This window comes from Mizuhopecten yessoensis, unplaced genomic scaffold (assembly GCF_002113885.1).
Source record: "Mizuhopecten yessoensis strain PY_sf001 unplaced genomic scaffold, ASM211388v2 scaffold10917, whole genome shotgun sequence".
NCBI lineage: Eukaryota > Metazoa > Mollusca > Bivalvia > Pectinida > Pectinidae > Mizuhopecten > Mizuhopecten yessoensis.
The window spans coordinates 850,771-869,278 of record NW_018408786.1 but is presented as its reverse complement, the minus strand read 5'-3'; the positions used below and the strand labels follow the sequence as shown (position 1 = coordinate 869,278).

The window sequence follows — 18,508 nt, the reverse complement described above, 5'->3', positions numbered from 1 at the left end:
TTCTGGTTACATGTCTGAAAAAGTTAGACTTGAAAGGGTAACCAGAAACAAATACAGAAAAAAATATTTGGCCTTAACGTTCATTTATACACAAGTACTATCAGAACATAAGTGTTGTGCAATATAAGTTTCTGACCAGGGGACAAGAGAAACAGGGAAAAGTTTGAACCTCTTTTTTTTCTAAACATTTTCTTCAGGTTTGGTATTAAAGTATGGATTGTGAAAAGTTCTTTTCACACAACCAATACAAATTTCTATGTGATGTTTCGATGACTAGTACGATATGCACACTGTCACTTTCATCAGACAAATGATCAGTGAAGCGTATGCACACAAAGGTGTAAAATGTGTACGAGTTGTCCACATAATCAATGTTTGCACACAAAGGTGTAAAATGTGTATGATCGAGTTATCCACAAAATTGATGTTGATTTGGCTACGCTGTAAGCGTATGTACAATCATTGTTAGAATATTATATGTGTACCGAAATGACCCAAATTTGAACCTCATTAGAATTGTTTATTTTTTTATGAATGAATGAAATGGCTCTCCTTGGGGAAATAGTGACAGGCAAAATTAAAGATCAAAAGTGATTCCCGCTGAACTTATCAATACAATGTGATACACAATGTAATGATGAGAGTACTGAAATAATGTAATTACGTACAGTTATGTAACCAAGTATAATAATGTAATTAACATGTAATTCATGTGATAACTATAAAAACTACTTTACTTACATCTGACCTGGAGGTAAGTAAGCTATAATTACACGAACTTATTACCACAGTTAATGTCCTCCAGGCAGAGTAACCACAGTTGTAACTGGTTGAAGTTTGGAGAAGTGATTCACTGTAGAGTACTGGATTTCATCATACATTACATACAGGATGTCCACATTTATGGTTTGATGGGTAAAAAAACAAATCTTAGCTTGTGTATATTTTAAAGGTAACATGTATACACCTACACTGTTATACCGTCATGAATCACTACCACAGTGTACAGAAATCTTATTGAAATCTTATATTCGATAACTTCTATTTTTATTCTTCTCATTGTATGTATAAATAAATGAATTATGATTGTAAAAAGGAAAAGTCAGAAGGCCAAGCTTTCAAGCTGTGATTGACCTAATTTTAACAAAATGACCTATGACACGTTAGTGTGAGGTTCTTTGAAACCTATATAGATATTTGTACAGCAGATTTACAGTTTGTAATGTCAGGTAGAGGGATGTTAAGTCTCCACCTGTAGCATGTCAGGGGAAACAGGAAATGTTACGTACATCTCGGGGTTGTGTTCGATACACAGTGTAGGACATGTACATGTATAATGTTAATGCTTTCATTCACTTCATTAATCTAACAGACCATCTCAGTCACATAATACATTACAGGGTAACACCGGTTATTGCTGTATAAGAACTGGGGAATGGACCTAGGTCTTCAAAGAAGAAAATTGTTGGCAAAAGTTAGAAATGGAATCAAAATGCATTATATAATTGTTTCAGAATGTAAGTAAATGTCTATCCTAAATTCCTAATAATAAAAGTGTCTTATATAATCATAAAGATTACACAATTTACAAATAAATAAAAAAAAAAAAAAAAAAATTAAACATTGGAATATTATGTGGATCATGCTGCATAGTTTCTATTTGCAGCACGTCTGAGTCACATATGACATAGCATATTTTAATTTACGTCATGTTGTATCAAAACCAACTGTCAGAAAGGTCAAAGTTATAAACCGATTTGATTCGATCTTTTGAATGCCAGGATACTAAAAAAACACATAAGTTTGTATAAAATGAATGCCTTCAGATAGAAGTATATTGTATCTTACTCACTTTGCTTAAGATTTATTTCATGTAAGTCCGTCCTGTTAAAGATTATAAACTCTATGTTTTTTTTTCTTAAGGAATAATGTATTAATGAGATCTAATTCCCAATTTCACAGCACACAAAGAAAAGTTCTACTTCAGAACCTATTTCATCACTTGGTAAATTATTTTCTTAGCATATTCTCCCTTACTAAAAGAAGATAAACGACCTAAAGTTATTAATCTTTTTACAATTCAAGCTTCCAAACAATATCTTAGTAAATTTGCAAGTGCTTTGAATGATTTTTATTGAAACTATTGTGTATTCATACATATTATTCAATAGGCAATCTTCATATGACTTACATAGTTCAGGATAACTGTTACATGAATTTGCATTTTTTTTTTCTCCATAAATTTTGTAAAACAAAATGAAGCTGTTTATGGTGGAGATTATATGCATGCTCAAAATTAAAAACAAAATTGAGAAAAAGTGTTTACATGTATATATACCACTAGGGACCAATTTACCCTCTAAAATGGCATGTTTTGAGTTGTTCTTTCAAGTGAAATCATAAGATCTTAGAATTTAGGAATAGTTAAGCATAGAAGGTTCCAAAATCTGGAGTCTTCCTCCTAGATTAAAACTGTTCGCAAGCGTGCATTTCTTCCTGTATGGGCTGTCGGAGAACACTACAGCACCCATATTTTGAGCTAGACTATATTGTATTTGAAGGGAACCTCTGTGCTAAATAACACCATCCTAAAATATTTACAGTAGAACATCATTATAAGTACACTCCTTATTCCATTTGCCATCTCAACTCACATAGAAATAGGTTTCAACTTTTCAAGATCCCCCTTTTTCTTTTTCTTAACAATTCCTTTATATTTTACCCTCTGTTCCACACCACTTTCAAATGCCAAAACTTCTTTTGACAAATGGTTGCAATATAATGAGGTTTTAACTTACCTGAGTTAGATTAATGAATTTTTACACTTGCACCAAAACCTCAACAGGCAGATTTGGTAAAAATTATCAAGTCTATTTTCATAGCAGGTTATAAATTTGAATAGTACCTCCATGGCAAATATCAGTATCCTAGTACAAAAATAGAAGTCATATTAATGTATTTTAACACTTTCACTAAGACTATGACCATGCGGACATATAAGTCACAGATTCTGGAATATATATACAGAACAATTAAGGAGGACTCCATGACATCCCCCAATTTTGCAAATAGGGGAGGTAACAGATTTAATGTTCTTCGTAGTACATGATTTACAAATGACTAACTCGATCATAATTGTCAAACATGCAATACCTATTTATATACCTTTTATTTAAGCCTCCTTAAGTTAGCCATGTTTACAACATTAACAACATGTCATGAATAGACACCTAAACTTATAATGCAGATGTAAAATTTTGATGATTTTTGATGAAAAAATTGTTCTACAAGTTCATAGTTATCACGATCACAGCAAGACTAATGAATTAAGACATTTTCACAATTGGCGACTTTTGGTCAGAGATGATCAAATAACACAAACTCATGATGTTTTTTAGCTTGACTTAAATACTTATTTTTTTTTACATTTTTCTTTTCTTTGTTTTGATTTTACATTTTTCACAATAAGAAATTAGAAATTCTTGACAAAAATGATTTCTTGTTGACCATCAACATAATAATTTGAATTAAATTATTTTACACAATGATTCAATAGGCAAATACTCCACCATAAAACCAATAATACAAATGTTCTGGTCGTGAATACAATTTATGAAGATCTCGCAGATTATATGATGAAACATTTGACAGTAGAGTGACATATGTCAATCTCTATAAATATCAGGACAGGGGCTCGACTGAACAATGTTTTACCGTCGTGTTTTCTTTCCACCACTTCTAGTTTGATTCCTGATAGTTCTGCTGCTGCCAAAAGCTTCAAGGAATTAAAATTCCACGGATTCGTGTGAAGCTTCATTCCGAAATTACCACGGTTTATGTGAAATGTCAACAATATTGCCGGTAAAGTGAAAATCACGCACGTGTGTAAAGGGCGATAACTCACTTCCTGAGAAAGAGGACCGGAAGTGAGTACTTTCGTTTTGTTTGAAGAAAAGGTATAGGCACACACCCCGTTAAGAAAGATTAAATACGATATATTCTGGCAAACGAAAACTCTGTTATATTGTATATAAAATGTATGAAGATGGTTTGCTACGCGTGTCAGTACGTTTAGATTATTGTATAATGCAATTTTCACTCGAATGAACAGATGGCGCTGCTTACCGGAAGTGAAGTGTTTTGTAAACACTGCATGGATTTTGCATTGGATTTCAATGTTTCGGAGATTCGCTGCTGAAACTGGCACAGCAATCGCGAGATTGGAAAGAAGAGACCACAGATATTCATTTAAATCTAAATTATTTCGTAATCTCGTGGGAACTTCAGCGTTCTGTACATGGAGATGCATTGCTGGATTTCATAGATTAGCAACCAACATGTCAACTTTGGAAACTCTCAATTTTGACAATCTCGCATTGAGATCCCTTCCGATTGACCCTGAAACAAAGGTTTTTCCTCGACAAGTACCAGGGGCATGTTTCTCAAAAATAAAACTTTCTCCAGTTGAAAATCCCATTCTTGTATGTCACTCATCTTCAGCGTTATCTTTGCTAGACCTAAAAGAAACTGAAATTCAAGAGAAGAACTTCTGTGAATATTTAGCGGGGAATAAACTTATACCCGGGAGTGAACCAGCAGCGCACTGCTATTGTGGTCATCAATTTGGATATTTCTCTGGTCAACTAGGTGATGGTGCTGCAATGTAAGTATGAACAACTTTAATCAAATAATTTACTATCTTGCAGGGGGCCTTTTATGTAATGGTTTTATCAGATGATTTATGGTTAAATCGGCCCAAGGTAAAAACGGACTCGATTTACCCAAGTGAAATCGGTCCCCAAGTTCAAATCGACCCTATATGTATACATGGAATATACATAAATGTTATAAAAATCCCCTTTCTTTGTGTTTCATTTGTATATCAACCTCTGAACATATATATTTGAATTAATAAATTCCTTTCTGCATTTCCTTGTCTCAGTCACGAGTTCCACAAAATATAATATTTAATAAAATCAAATATCGACATACGTTCGTGTACATGCTTATAAGAAACATGATTTCATTAGATACTCAGTGCCCGTACATGTATTTTGTACGAGCGCTAGTATCAAATGAAACCATATTTCGGCCATGAATGGAATATACAAATATATTTAAAGAAACTTGATTTCATTTTAAACTATTTGTCCGTTTTCATTATATAATTGTACTTATAAACGGGCTAAAAGTATCTAATGAAATCAAGTTACTTTAATAAAGATTAAGAATTTATTCCTTTTATGGCCGAAAGCAATTCTCGTATTTTGTATTAAATGAAACCATATTTTCGGCCATAAATGGAAACTATATTTGAATTACATACCAGTATCATATGTCCTGTGTTGCCATCTGTTACATCTGTCGCACTGCAACGTATGCTGCCTCGGCCTCACCACACAGTCACAATGTATGTACAGTTGTCGCTTATGATGATTATATATAATTAGGTGCAAATTAAAGTGAATCGATCGTTGTTCAATTGATGTATGTTATTGAAGTGGATTGAAAGTGGTTGTCCAAGAAAATCAATCATATTTATCACCATTTGCGTGAGTGATCAATACATTTGATTGGCTACCTGGAGTCGTGGCTGTGATGCGTAATTATGAGTATTAATTATAAGCAACTCAGTTATAACAACAGTCTGGTAGGGGAACATCATTGTTTGTGTAAGGCAATAAAAACAAAACAACAACACCAGTACGTAATTAAATAAATCCTTTAATATATTTATTTAAATATAATTGTACTTATAAATGTATATATCCCATGTATTTAACATATAGATACATAGTAGGGCTGATTTTAACTTGGGCCGATATCACTTGGGTAAAATCGGCCTGGCCGATATTACCTTGGACCGATTTAACCAAATGCCTATCAGATTTGGCATTTTGTCCAGCTTCAAACGCACATAGGGTAAAACAAGTGACCAATTATCTCTTTCTCTCTCTCTCTCTCTGGGTACAGATCGAGACGTTTCGGTAGATGGTGAATCCAGTACCAAGATTTTTCAGAACACATTTAAGTACTTCTCTATATTTATACCCCCACAATGAAGTTAGGGGGGTATACTGGAATCACCCTGTCTGTCGTCCACAGTAACTTGTCCGGAAAACTCCTCCTTAGCTAACAGGTGGATTTCATTGAAACTTTTCTTGAATGATGGTATCTTATGTAGTTGTGGACTGGCATGTTAATTCGTGATTTCGACCCTTTTTGATGGAGTTATGCCCCTTGTGCAAAATACTTGTTACTGGTGGGAGACTATGGATTGCTTTGCAATGCTTTGCCTTAGTAAGCCTTTAACTTACAGTTCTGGTATATATAGCAGTGGGGATACCGTATTAGTTAGCCTTTAATTGGCTTACAGTTCTAGTTTGTAATATTTTTGGCACTTCGACCAAATTTTTGTATCCTGAGTGTTGCATTATAGGATTACAACATTTTTTGTCTCTACAACAAAAGGATTGAAATGTCTCATTCTTAGGTACTGTGAAACATCAAAGCACTGAAAAGGCTAGAATTTCTTTCTCTCTTTCTGTCAATATATATATAAATCCCTTATTGTTGTCGACAAGAATTAAAGCAATCTCATACTCATTCCAACAAATACCTGAAGTGGCTGTACCAAACGTTAACAAAATCGGTGAACTGGTAACCATTATTTATTAGCTAACGTTTTTGTGCCCCAGATTTATCTTTCAGATGCTACTGAAATTGTTAGTATTCCGTCTTTGCGTATTGCAGAGTTATCTTCTCTTGATAGCAGGTATTGGTTAACGTTGTTATGTCATTTGTTTGTGAGAGTAACGTCATCAAGTTTTGAGAAAAAGACATAATTTTCTCACACGAACCAATGACGTAACAATCAATACCTGGTCTCAAGAGAAGATAACTCTGCAATACGCAAAGACGAAATAGCAAGGAAATGAATACAACCAAAAAATAGCCTGATACAGTGTAGCTGTATACACAATTTTCTGTTTTCTGTTTTCAAACTCGATTGTTTCTGCTGTGTTTTGAATTGAGATAAGAGTTGATGATGGGATGAACATAATAATGTTATGTTGTTATCTTTTCTTTAACTTTTATATTTTCTATCTGACCTGGCCCAAAGATTTCTTGTCAATCAGCTTTTACTTGAAATACATATTGGTCAGGTGAATCATCTTTATACCATAGTTTTCCTTCAAAACTGGTTTCTTTGATTAGTTAAGCAAATTTTGACCGTCAAGATGTAAGTTGGTATTATACACATTTTTAGGGAGAAGGGAAAAAAAAGTAGGAGTCATGCTGAAAAGAGATTGACTTTGCAAAAGCTCTCTTAAGAATAAGTACATGTGTATTTAGTGTTATCAGCAGAGGAGCAATGCTACATCATTGTACATTGAGGAAATACTTTTCAGATAGGAATAAATTTCTACAAAAAATAGATGAAATTCTCAGCATTTGTAATTTGTTTGGTTGTAATATGTCCCTGACAAAGTTGTGGCAGATTGTAATTATATTTTTGCAGATCAGGGCACAACAGCTTTCAGATTTTCCCGTTTAAATATCGCTACTGCAAAATGTGTCAATTTAAACCTTCACACATGTAATCCATATTTGGTCTGGAAAAGTAAGTGTTGTTTTTCGAGGTCAAATATTTAAAGTCAAAGTCACCAGATCAGAGAGTGATATAGAACATTTGTTTCTGGATGATATCTTTTTGACAGCAAAAATCTTATGAGTTTCAAACTTTACACTTGCAAAACTGTTTTCCTAAACAAGGTGCTTATTCTTTATCAGTCACAGAGGTCAGAGGTCAAGGTCACTAGTGAAGAATTTTAGAAAATTTGTGTTTACAGATGAAACTGAAATATACTTCCCTCATCATGTGATGTAAACATTCAGGCCAGAAGAAATTGCTTGTTTTAGGGTCAGAGCTCAAAGGTCAAGGTCACAACCTTGTCACTTTCGAATTCTCTCACACACGTTCTGCTCACCTTTGTTTGTTAGCTGGTCATGATTGTGCCACATTTGTATTGCTCTTGTGTGAAATATATTAGAGATAAGTATAAAAACTGTACAAGCTACATGTATTGTCATACATGGACATAAATTAATTTTCTTTGTAGTAACTGCTTGCTTTTTTTTTTTTTTTGCTGACTAGTGTCAGAAGTACCCTAATATAATTCTTCTGTAGCAGTTGAACGTTGAATCTTACTTTTACTGAAAAATGAATCTTACATGTGATTGTCTCCGCTTAGGTATTTGGGTGAAGTGGTGAACAAGAAGGGTGAGCGTTGGGAGATTCAGTTTAAGGGGTCAGGGCTAACCCCATATTCTAGGACGGCTGATGGGCGCAAGGTCCTGAGGAGCACCATCAGGGAGTTTCTATGTAGTGAGGTAATATACTTTAGTTTGTATGCATATCACAGACTTACAACATGATACAATGTATACTAGTAGATATACACATTTTTTTGAATGTACAACTTATTATGACAGGGATCAATGTATTTAGAAATTTGTCTTGTTTAATAAAAGGAGAAATATCCTTTAAACAACTGTGGTCTTGACTCCTGCCGGTTGTAGAAACTTTTATTGGAAGACAAAGTTACTTGTTTTATTAGACTAGAGCGATGGCAATATTTGGATACTATATATATATTGAAAACATGGTATAAGTATACCTGTTTCTGAAAATGAGAAAGGAAAATCTGAAATGAAACAGGTTTGTACAGGAATGCTGTGTTGTGAAATATTTTGGCTCTTCTAAGCCTGGTATAAGAAATTGACAGAATTTGGAGCCACATTTAATTTTGAGGGGAAAAAAATGACTCCATTGACATGAACAGTGTAATCTATGATATCCTCATGGATCAAATATTAATCTGAAATAGACATATTTAGTTAATGGAGACCATTGCCAGAATGAATGCATACTGTATAAGGATAGTGTGCTAGGGTTATTTTCTACTTTTAATTGTATTTTTACTCTCCCAAGGGAGAGTGGGCCGTTCCCGGAGGTACTGCAATACCGGGCCAACCCGGGGCAAGAGCGGAGCAAGCCCCTGACATCTCACCTAAGTCCAAAAATCAGTTTAATATCGAAGTACCCCGGTGGGGTACGTATCAGATATTAAGCTGATAAGAACAGATACTACACTTTGATCTTAGCCAAAAGGCCGAGAAGCGATACCTACTCAATGGTAAAAATACCTTATAGAGGAAAAATCAAATTTTCTAAAAAGGGTAAAATGTGAATTAGAATAACAGAAAATAAATGTTTTAAAATCTTGAAGTCCATCATTCCTGAAATATTCATTGGAACAGAAGAGAAACGCTATTATATTTTATAAAATATGATCTGTTTAAATAATATTAAGAAGTAGCAGTTTTGTAAATAATCCAGTTAATGTAGTCATCATTACATGCTCTATCTCTGATATTCTTCAGTTACCTCCCTTTATATTAAGGCCTGTCGCAGGTATGTCAACATACCATATGTACATAGTTTATTATTAGAGAAAGATTAAGTCTTAGAGTGTGTAAGGTGTTATACACAGGTTTCTGGAAAAATATTCAACATCTGTTACACTCTTTTCTGTACGAAACGTCTGGTGAATCGATAAACCTGCGATCCCTTTATTATACTATAACCATTATAATAGTCTACTCCATGTACATGTATAGACTTGAGCTATGCTATTAACGTCAGGGCCATTATCCTTCACTTACCAAGGACTGTAAGCCTGAGGGCTTGTCACTGATAGCAAGGCATTATAATCAGTATTTATAGCCACGCTAAACATACATACTGTGTACCTAAACCTTATATTAAAGGGAGGTAATGGAGAACGACAGAAAAAGTGTTGTTAAGACAAATTTAATACTAAATGGTCTTTATTTAACAAAATCCCATTATTTAGATATTATTTGAATTTGTGGTATTCTAGAGTATAGTAAATAGATTCTCTTTAGTTCACTTGGATATTGCTGTAATGACAGTTTACAAGATTTTAATGATTTTGTATTCTGTTATTCTAATTGCAGTTTTACCCGTATTAGAAAACTTGATTTTTCCTTTATAATGTATTTTTACCATTGAGTAAGTATCGCTTCTCGGCCTTTTGGCTAAGATCAAAGTGTAGTATCTGTTCTTATCAGCTTAATATCTGATACGTACCCCACCGGGGTACTTCGATATTAAACTGATTTTTGGACTTAGGTGAGATGTCAGGGGCTTGCTCCGCTCTTGCCACGGGTTGGCCCGGTATTGCAGTACCTCCGGGAACGGCCCACTCTCCCTTGGGAGAGTAAAAAAACAATTAAAATTAGAAAATAATCTAGAAGAAAAGCTCCAACGATATCATTTAAATTATGATTTTCTATAAATTTTATTCAAGATTTTATTGCTGTTGGAATTGTATGACTTAATAAAATAGAATATATATATCTACAACATTTCTATTTCAAAATCTCCATTAAATAATGATACAATGTAACACAATGTAAAATAGATTTCGTAAATTGTCATGTGTAGTCAACAAATTTGATGAAGTGTAATACATAAACAATCAAGTAGTCATTATTGATTAATAAATTAGTTGTTAATTAAAAATGATACATGTACAATGGAAACTTGGACAATTGTTACAAAAATCCTTTTTAAGATAGCATATGTCTTTTAAAAAATTGTAGTGATGTTTTAATGAAGTAGAAAATCCTTTTCCATGCAATTCTTACACACAGTTCATGTGTTAAAAAATGTAAACCCTCCAGTCTGTTTGTAGGGGTTTCTCACGCTGACATTTTGTAAGCAAAAACACATATATGCTGCCAGGTTGGTTGACTTATGTGTACACTCTGGACAATATTTTGTACCTGGGTTCTGACTGTCAGTGTGTCACAAAGAAAATAATCTTTTCCTATGGATAATATGGAGCATAATTTATTGAAACATATATGCTGTCTGAAAAAATGATAACGGTCGAGGAAATAGTTTGAAATAAGATTTTTGTTTGTTTGTTTTTTATGATGTGATAAACTCTATACATCATCTATTACTAGTTACCATGCAGTAGAAACAATCTACAAAACAAGAAAAAAAATCAAAATAATTTTATTACAGAAATAATTAAAATGATTTATTAAGAAAATGTTACTTTTTGTTCAGGCAATCTTCCACCTTGGAATTCCTAGCACACGGGCTATGACATGTATGACTTCTGACTCCAGGGTAGTCCGAGACATCTTCTACGATGGCCATCCTATACACGAACGGTGCTCCATCGTTCTGAGAATTGCACCAACCTTTCTGAGGTAAGTAACTTCTTTGGGAGAATATCCTCATTCACAAAGTGTTTTTTCTCTCTCATTTTTTTTGGGGATGAAAACGGAATTAAATGTTTTATCAACATACATGTATTTAAACCCATGTTTTTTTGTTTTTTGTTTGTGTTTTACATCCTGTTAACAGCTATGGTCATTTAAGGATGTGCCAGGTTTTGGTGGTGGTGTTGGAGGAAAGCCAGAGTTCCCGGAGAAAAACCACCGACCTACGGACAGTACCTGGCGACTGCCCCACGTAGGCCTCGAACACACGACCCAGTGGTGAAGGGCTGGTGGTAGCAGAATGTCAGAGGCCTTAACCACTTGGCCACCGCGGCCCCTAAAAACATACGGTCCATCCTCAATTTTTTTTTTAAAAATCAGGATGTTTAGAATTTGTGTGAAAATGTCATATAATATGATCATTAGAAAAGGCAATTTTGGAGCACAACTTGAAGCTGTCAAGATAAATGAATTTCTATTGTGTTCATTAGCATACATTTTGAATGCAATGTTTAAAATACTCCTCTTAATCCTTATAACCATCACTTGATTATTTTGTAGGTTTGGATCATTTGAAATCTTCAAACCGATGGACCCAGAGACTGGGAGGAAAGGCCCGAGTGTGGGAAAGACTGATATTCTGATACAGATGCTGGATTACACCGTCAAAACATTCTACACAGAGGTAATTCACAGCACTGATGGTGAAGCTGGTAAAAAAAGATACCGGTTCAGAAAAGTTCTAGCCTTAAGATAAACAAATCAACATGGCATGTATATTGTACTTAAACTGATTATTTTAGTATATTATGTATATATTGAAATATCCCCATGAAAACAACCGCGGTGATGACATTTGCCCAGAATCTTGATTGGATGAAGAGCTGCCAAATTTGCTCAAATGAAAGACCTTGACCCACTTTCAAGGTCACAGGAGTCAAATGTGTTCAAATATTTTAAGAGGTTCTTTTGAATGACTAAACAGTCATAGGTAATGATATTTAACCTGTAGCTAAACTTAGTCCAATTAAATAGGTGTAACCTAAGTCCACTTTTAAGGTTGCAAGAGTGAAATTAATACCAGGTCAGCAATGCAGGCCCATTAGGCCTCTTGTTATAAAATATCTTGTTCAGCATGATATATTTAATGTATTTCAGATATGGGATCAGTTTAAAGAGGACAAACAGAAGATGTACCTGGAGTTTTTCCGTGAAGTTGTACGGCGGACGGCACGTTTGGTGGCAGAGTGGCAGTGTGTTGGCTGGTGCCACGGGTAAGTCCTCATCAACCGCAGACATGTTACTCTTCTCTGATGTTCAATGGGATTCTGAAACTGTAAAAACCATTAAAGTCTTAAGTGATCAAGCACTTAACAATCCAGTATATTATTGTCAAAACTTCACCAGTTACTATTAAAGAAGTGTCTCATTGTAATAATAATAATAATAATAATTCGAGGTTGTTATATACCACTTTATCACAACCTAGTTCGTAGGTCGTCTCAAAGCGGTTCACAAATTATTATTCGTGGTTATAGGGCCTTTGCAACCAGCTAATATCGTTCTCAACTCCCGGGCGAGCATACAGCCAGTGCTGCCATTTCGGCGCTCACAGCTAGCATTCTGCAATTCTAGCACTGTCCAACCACATACTCTTTTACAGCTGAGTAGACTGGGTGTTGGATTTGTTGTCTTTAAAGATGAAATTATTATTTAAACAGCGAGTGTACTAAAATCCTAGTTGTAAGCCTTCTACATACTTGAGTGAAAGCAGAGAAAGAGACAGGCGGACTGATAATTAGATAAATCTTTACACTATGTCAGAAATTCTCAATTCAATCTAACATTGTCCTTGTCAGTGTTTCTGCTAATGATATGATAATGACACCTGCCTTCAATGATTGGCTTTGTGATCAATGACTTCCTTCATCTTTTTCAGGGTTCTAAACACGGACAACATCAGTATATGTGGTGTAACTATAGACTACGGTCCGTACGGATTCATGGACAGCTATGACCCAGACTTTGTCTGTAACGCCTCAGGTAAGCTGTCCTTTCAGTGTGACAAAGCAGGTTTTAGATCTCCTTTCCCTAAGGGTCAAGTGAGCTTATGTCATGGTACAGCATCCGTCTTCTGTAAATTCAGCATCAACTTCGTTTTCGCCAATAGCATGCTGGGATAGAGGGCTATCAGTTTTATCAAATATTAATCTGGAACATCTTTCGAGGTCAAGGTCACAGGGGCTATATTTGTAAAAAAAAAATAACCAAGAAGCACTGGGTCAGGAAATTGGTACAGTAGCATACTGGGATGAAGAGCCTTGGTCCACTTTCAAGATCCAATTTGTTATTACTTTTTAAAAAGTTCTTGTCAATAACTAAGGCACCCATTTAAGGGCGTAGAATTAGTCAGTAATACATGTACAACATAATTATGTACCTCTCAAAGATTATTATCAAATTATTTGAAAATTCTTCATTTTACATAATGACCCTGTTTGCATTACAGATGATGGTGGTCGATACACATATCAGAAACAACCCGAGATTTGTAAATGGAACTGTGAGAAATTGTCTGAAGCTATACAGGAGGCCATTCCTCTCTCACAAACAGACAAAGAACTGGGGATATTTGACGAGGAATTCTCACGGCACTACACGCAGAAAATGAGGAAAAAGGTTTGTACATTTACTGACTCCCCCAAACCAACATCTTTGTAGCATCACTTAGGACAGCTTCAATTTTCACAGCAATTTTGTCAGCACTTACATGGTAGAAATGTTCAAGTGTCCACATTGTAAATGTCATACAACATCTTTATAGATTATAGATTTGGGATAAACGGTTTATCTCCAACTACATGATGTAGACCGACGTCTGAAAAGAACCCACAGCCAATCAATTGCTACTTTTATAGAAAATAAATCTGCTAAATGTTTACGTAATGTGAAATAAAAGACCGATACTGAATGTAGGTGTATTATTTACGAAATGTGATCACCGGAATTGAAACCCTGATTTACTTAATCAGAATGTTTCAATCAATTCTGCATTTAATGTTGGCAAAATCATTTGGCTACCAGTTTTGTGTTTTACTAATGTTTGTACTGACGGTAACCTTTGATGTGATTCAGTTGGGACTGCTGAACACAGAATTACCAGAGGATGGGTATGTATTCCTGTCATTGAGATCAGTGGCAGAATTCAGCTTTCTTTGATCATTAAGGCAATTAAATCGACATAATTTAGTTGTGTGTTTAGCGAAATTTTAACAGAAAACTCCTGTAGAATGTTAGACTTTTGTCAATATGTTTTGTCATTAACAAAAGTGATTTCAACACGCGGCTGAACAATTAAGATGAATTGTAATACCCTTTTTTGGTCTCCAATAAGAGGGCCTTTTGCCCTTTTCTTAACTGGCAAAATTTGTTTTTAAAAGACCAGTAAGCATGAGATATTTACCTTAACCTGTTCTTTAATATCATCATTTTGGGATATTAATATCAATTCCCATAAATGTTGTTTTTAAAAATTGTTTGGTAAAATGTGTATTTTCAGTTTGTTGGTTGAAAAGTTTCTGGAGACAATGAACATGACGGGAGCCGATTTCACTAACTGCTTCCGTTGTCTCAGTCGTCTCCCCTTGCCAGGAAGTTCCAATTATGACGCTGCTGTCGCCGAGTTGACAGAGTACATCCTATCCCAGTGTGCCACAGTAGAGGAAATGAAAATGACGTGTAAACCTACAATGGACCCAAGGTAATAGGTCACGGTAATTTACTATAGATCTGAGGAAGTTTGTCCCTACAATAGATCCAATGCGATCATCTCTCTCTTTTTCTATCACTCTTTTTTTTCCGACTCTACCGGTTTTACTATCCTTTACTACATTTCTCTCTCTGTCTTTTCTTCTACCCCATTTTCTATTTTCATTTAAAAATGTAATTTACATATATTGTGTAAATTGCCTTATCAAGTTATTGGTCATATTCATGTATTTGAAGAAAAGGACTGTGATAAGTTGTGAAAACTTGTGTCCAATTCTTTTGAAAATATTATTTGCAATAAAATATGTTTAAATCAAGAATAGATCCAAGTTATATGTCTGAAGATGAACTTCAGTGGTCTGAGGTAATTATACCCCATGCAAACGGAGGTTGGGGTGGTTATATAGTAATAAGCCTGTCTGTCCATCAGTCCATCCATCTGTTCATGAACCTTGTAAGCTCAACTCCTCTTAAACCATTTGTACATCATATGTATTCCGTCTTTGCATATTGCAGAGTTATCTTCTCTTGTGAGCAGGTATTGATTGTTGCGTCATTGGTTTGTGTGAGAAAATTACGTCGTTTTCTCAAAAATTGATGACGCTACTCTCTCAAACCAATGACGTAACAATCAATACCTGCTCACAAGAGCAGATAACTCTGCAATACGAAAGCATGAAGAAAGGAATTTGCAATTCAACAATTTTTCCTAGAGTTACTGCCTTTTAAACTAATTTCTGCTCCTTAACTTTGTTACTTGACACAGTGAAAACATCATATGTAGATAAGGAAAGGGATCTGTGCTTCAATTTTCATACCCCCTGTAAACAACATTTGAATACCTAGATAAAATGAAGGGGGAAGGAGGTATATGTATGTGAGCTTGCTCACAGTTTCTCTACTTTGTCATGTAGACCTTAGATGATATGAGGTACATTGTAATTTGTCATATAAACCTACAATGGATTCGAGTAATAGATGTGTCATGACATCATCGGCCAGTTCTCACCTGGTTACCGTGGTAATACAGAGGTATTGTTTCTTTCTGCAGACAGCTACAGATGTTTATGACGCTGATGCAGACCAACCCAGGTATACTAAATGCTCTGGGGCGAGGTTTAAGCGCCTTCACCAAGGAAATAGAGAAGATGGAGAAATCCAAACAGCTTCAGGTAAAATTCTATTAAGACCCAATTTTTGATAATTGTTACATAATTATGAAAGTGAACACATGTAGTCGGTATTAAAATACCCAGTTAAGTCGGGGTTAACAACCTTCTGACCATAAAAATATCTCAAGACCAGCATTTCTTAAGGAATTGTCTTGTAAACAAGGACAGATTTTGTTTATCATTAAAGTTGTAATGGTTTGTTGACTTCTATGGACAGTTTTCTCTGAGGTTAACCCTTTCACCCCTAGGTAACTTTAGTAGACTCTACCACACATTGATCTGGATGAGTCCATTATGATCCACAGTGGTGAAAGGGTTATTAATCAATAAATCTGTGTAAATCACTGCAAAGTCTCTGATCTCCTGCTCAATATTATATCCCTTGGGTTTGAATGACCTTATCCATACCTCACATCAGGGATGGATTCTATTCATCTCACACCGGTAAAAGTGTGGATACACCTGTCGAGGGTAAGAAAAAGGCCAGTGTGTCCCTTAAGGTACTGATTTGGTTATTGGACAATTGGTTAGTGGTTGTAGAAGTGACAAGGCTTGCCATTATCCTAGGTGTATTAAAATACAAATGTGCTTGTTTTGCCAGGATTTGACACAAAAATCTAAAACAGAGGCAGACAAAAAACTTTGGACTGAATGGCTAACACAGTATACAGAAAGACTGAAGTTAGAGGTCAAAGATGGCAGTGACCTTGAGAGTGCAAGTAAACAAAAGTCAGAGGTCATGAACTCTGTAAATCCAAGGTAATTGCCCAGAAATATTTTATTTTGTAATTGCTGAACCTGATCTATCAGACTCATCATGGTTGACTGTAAGTAGTATGATGTCTGTTGTTTATTTCATTCTCAAATGTATTGAACTGAAAAAACACTCATATAATCATTTATTGTGCATATACTCTTGTTTTGTTGGATCACCAAGGATAACGTGATGACAGATATTTTGTCCTTTCTGTATTACGTAATGTTCAGAATTCTGGATTATCTCCCCTTAGACTATAAATTGTCTGGTGTTCAGCACAAGACCAGGGCATTTTGAGTTATCTGAACGATCGGTTTATCTACTTTAAAAGACAGTATTTCCAAGAGTAGAGCTACGAACACTTAATTTTTGTCAAGGTCCTTCCATATTTTATTGCAACTCTGGTACACCTGGCCCAAATATGAATGTTTTTACCAAACTACAGTATAAACTTCAAACTTACTCTTATGTATCATATAAAGTTGGTCTGTAATACAATCATTGTTTCAAATCACAGGGTATTTTTTTTTAAATAATCATTCAACTTTTTCAATTGGCACAACCAATGTTTCAAGTCTGATTCAACAATTTGAAGACATTCTCAAAACTCTGAATCATATCTGTGAAGCAAGGATGTAACCAGCTGAAGACAACAGAAGTTACACATTATGTAATGTTAAAACATTTATTGTAGCTAGTTTGCTCTTTGTAGCTATTGATCATAATTATGACATTTCCAAAGGAATTCACTTGTGTTAATATCCATACAAAATCATTGTAAAATTGTTACCTGACTGTTTCTTGAATCCTGTCAGATTTATTCTGAGGAACTACATAGCCGAGAACGCCATCAGAGCTGCAGAGAAGGGAGATTACTCCGAGGTACAGAGGGTGCTAAAGTTACTGGAGAATCCATTCGGTGAAGCTGGTGACCTTAACAACCTCTCAGATCTGTCACTAGGTGGCAGCTCCTCCACAACAGATGCAGACTCGGGTAAATAAAATTAGGGCCTTGTTAAAATAACCAAACTATCAAGTTATGTGTTGTTTCAAAGGTGGAAAGACCAGCCTACCTGATCTAAATGACATTCTTTCCTTATAATTTATGTATTAAGTGTAATTAAACTCAGTTGAATTAGATGTATGTAACCAAAAGTTTCTGCAAGGTAGGATACATTGAGTACTGAAAAAGAGACTGTGTTTTACCACCTAAATTTTAATTTAAATCTGTAATTTGCAATAGGGAAATGATCCTGTATTTGTACCTTAGTTTTCTCCGACCCTAATTAATATGACAGCGAGAAGTTTTTTGGCAATGGACATTCTAGATGTCTTGTAACTTTATTTATGATCTTTTCTGTTTACAGCAGGAGCTGCAGGTACCAGCGGTACTACAAGTAAGGGAGATAACTCTAAAACCTATGGTACAGCAGTTCAATACGACAGTAAGCCACCAGATTGGGCGCAGGATTTACGAGTTTCCTGA

General features: G+C 35.0%; 2 protein-coding genes across 2 annotated transcripts in view; one reads left to right on the top strand and one right to left on the bottom strand.

The window, feature by feature from the left end:
• The window catches only part of LOC110463589 (methionine--tRNA ligase, cytoplasmic-like), a 21,644-nt gene extending 17,208 nt beyond the window's left edge, over window positions 1–4,436 (bottom strand). Inside the window, exon 1 of the mRNA XM_021518313.1 lies at window positions 3,715–4,436. Within this exon, the coding sequence (XP_021373988.1) occupies window positions 3,715–4,309 (595 nt within the window). The 5' untranslated portion in view covers window positions 4,310–4,436. The remainder of the gene's footprint in view (window positions 1–3,714) is intronic.
• Window positions 4,338–18,508, top strand: LOC110463556 (selenoprotein O-like). Its single transcript, XM_021518222.1, has 13 exons — window positions 4,338–4,663; window positions 8,256–8,394; window positions 11,168–11,313; window positions 11,887–12,010; window positions 12,484–12,599; window positions 13,265–13,368; window positions 13,835–14,004; window positions 14,461–14,495; window positions 14,885–15,085; window positions 16,145–16,265; window positions 16,867–17,024; window positions 17,838–18,016; window positions 18,390–18,508. The coding sequence occupies exons 1-13, from the start codon at window positions 4,338–4,340 to the stop codon at window positions 18,506–18,508; spliced, it is 1,938 nt and encodes a 645-aa protein (XP_021373897.1).

What these genes read in the sequence shown, in the direction of transcription:
- LOC110463556 (XM_021518222.1), top strand. Translation starts at nt 4,338, where the DNA reads ATGTCAACTTTGGAAACTCTCAATTTTGACAATCTCGCATTGAGATCC. An exon ending in CTAGGTGATGGTGCTGCAAT is followed by an intron (nt 4,664 to 8,255) that starts GTAAGTATGAAC and finishes GTCTCCGCTTAG; the next exon opens with GTATTTGGGTGAAGTGGTGA. An exon ending in TCAAAACATTCTACACAGAG is followed by an intron (nt 12,011 to 12,483) that starts GTAATTCACAGC and finishes AATGTATTTCAG; the next exon opens with ATATGGGATCAGTTTAAAGA.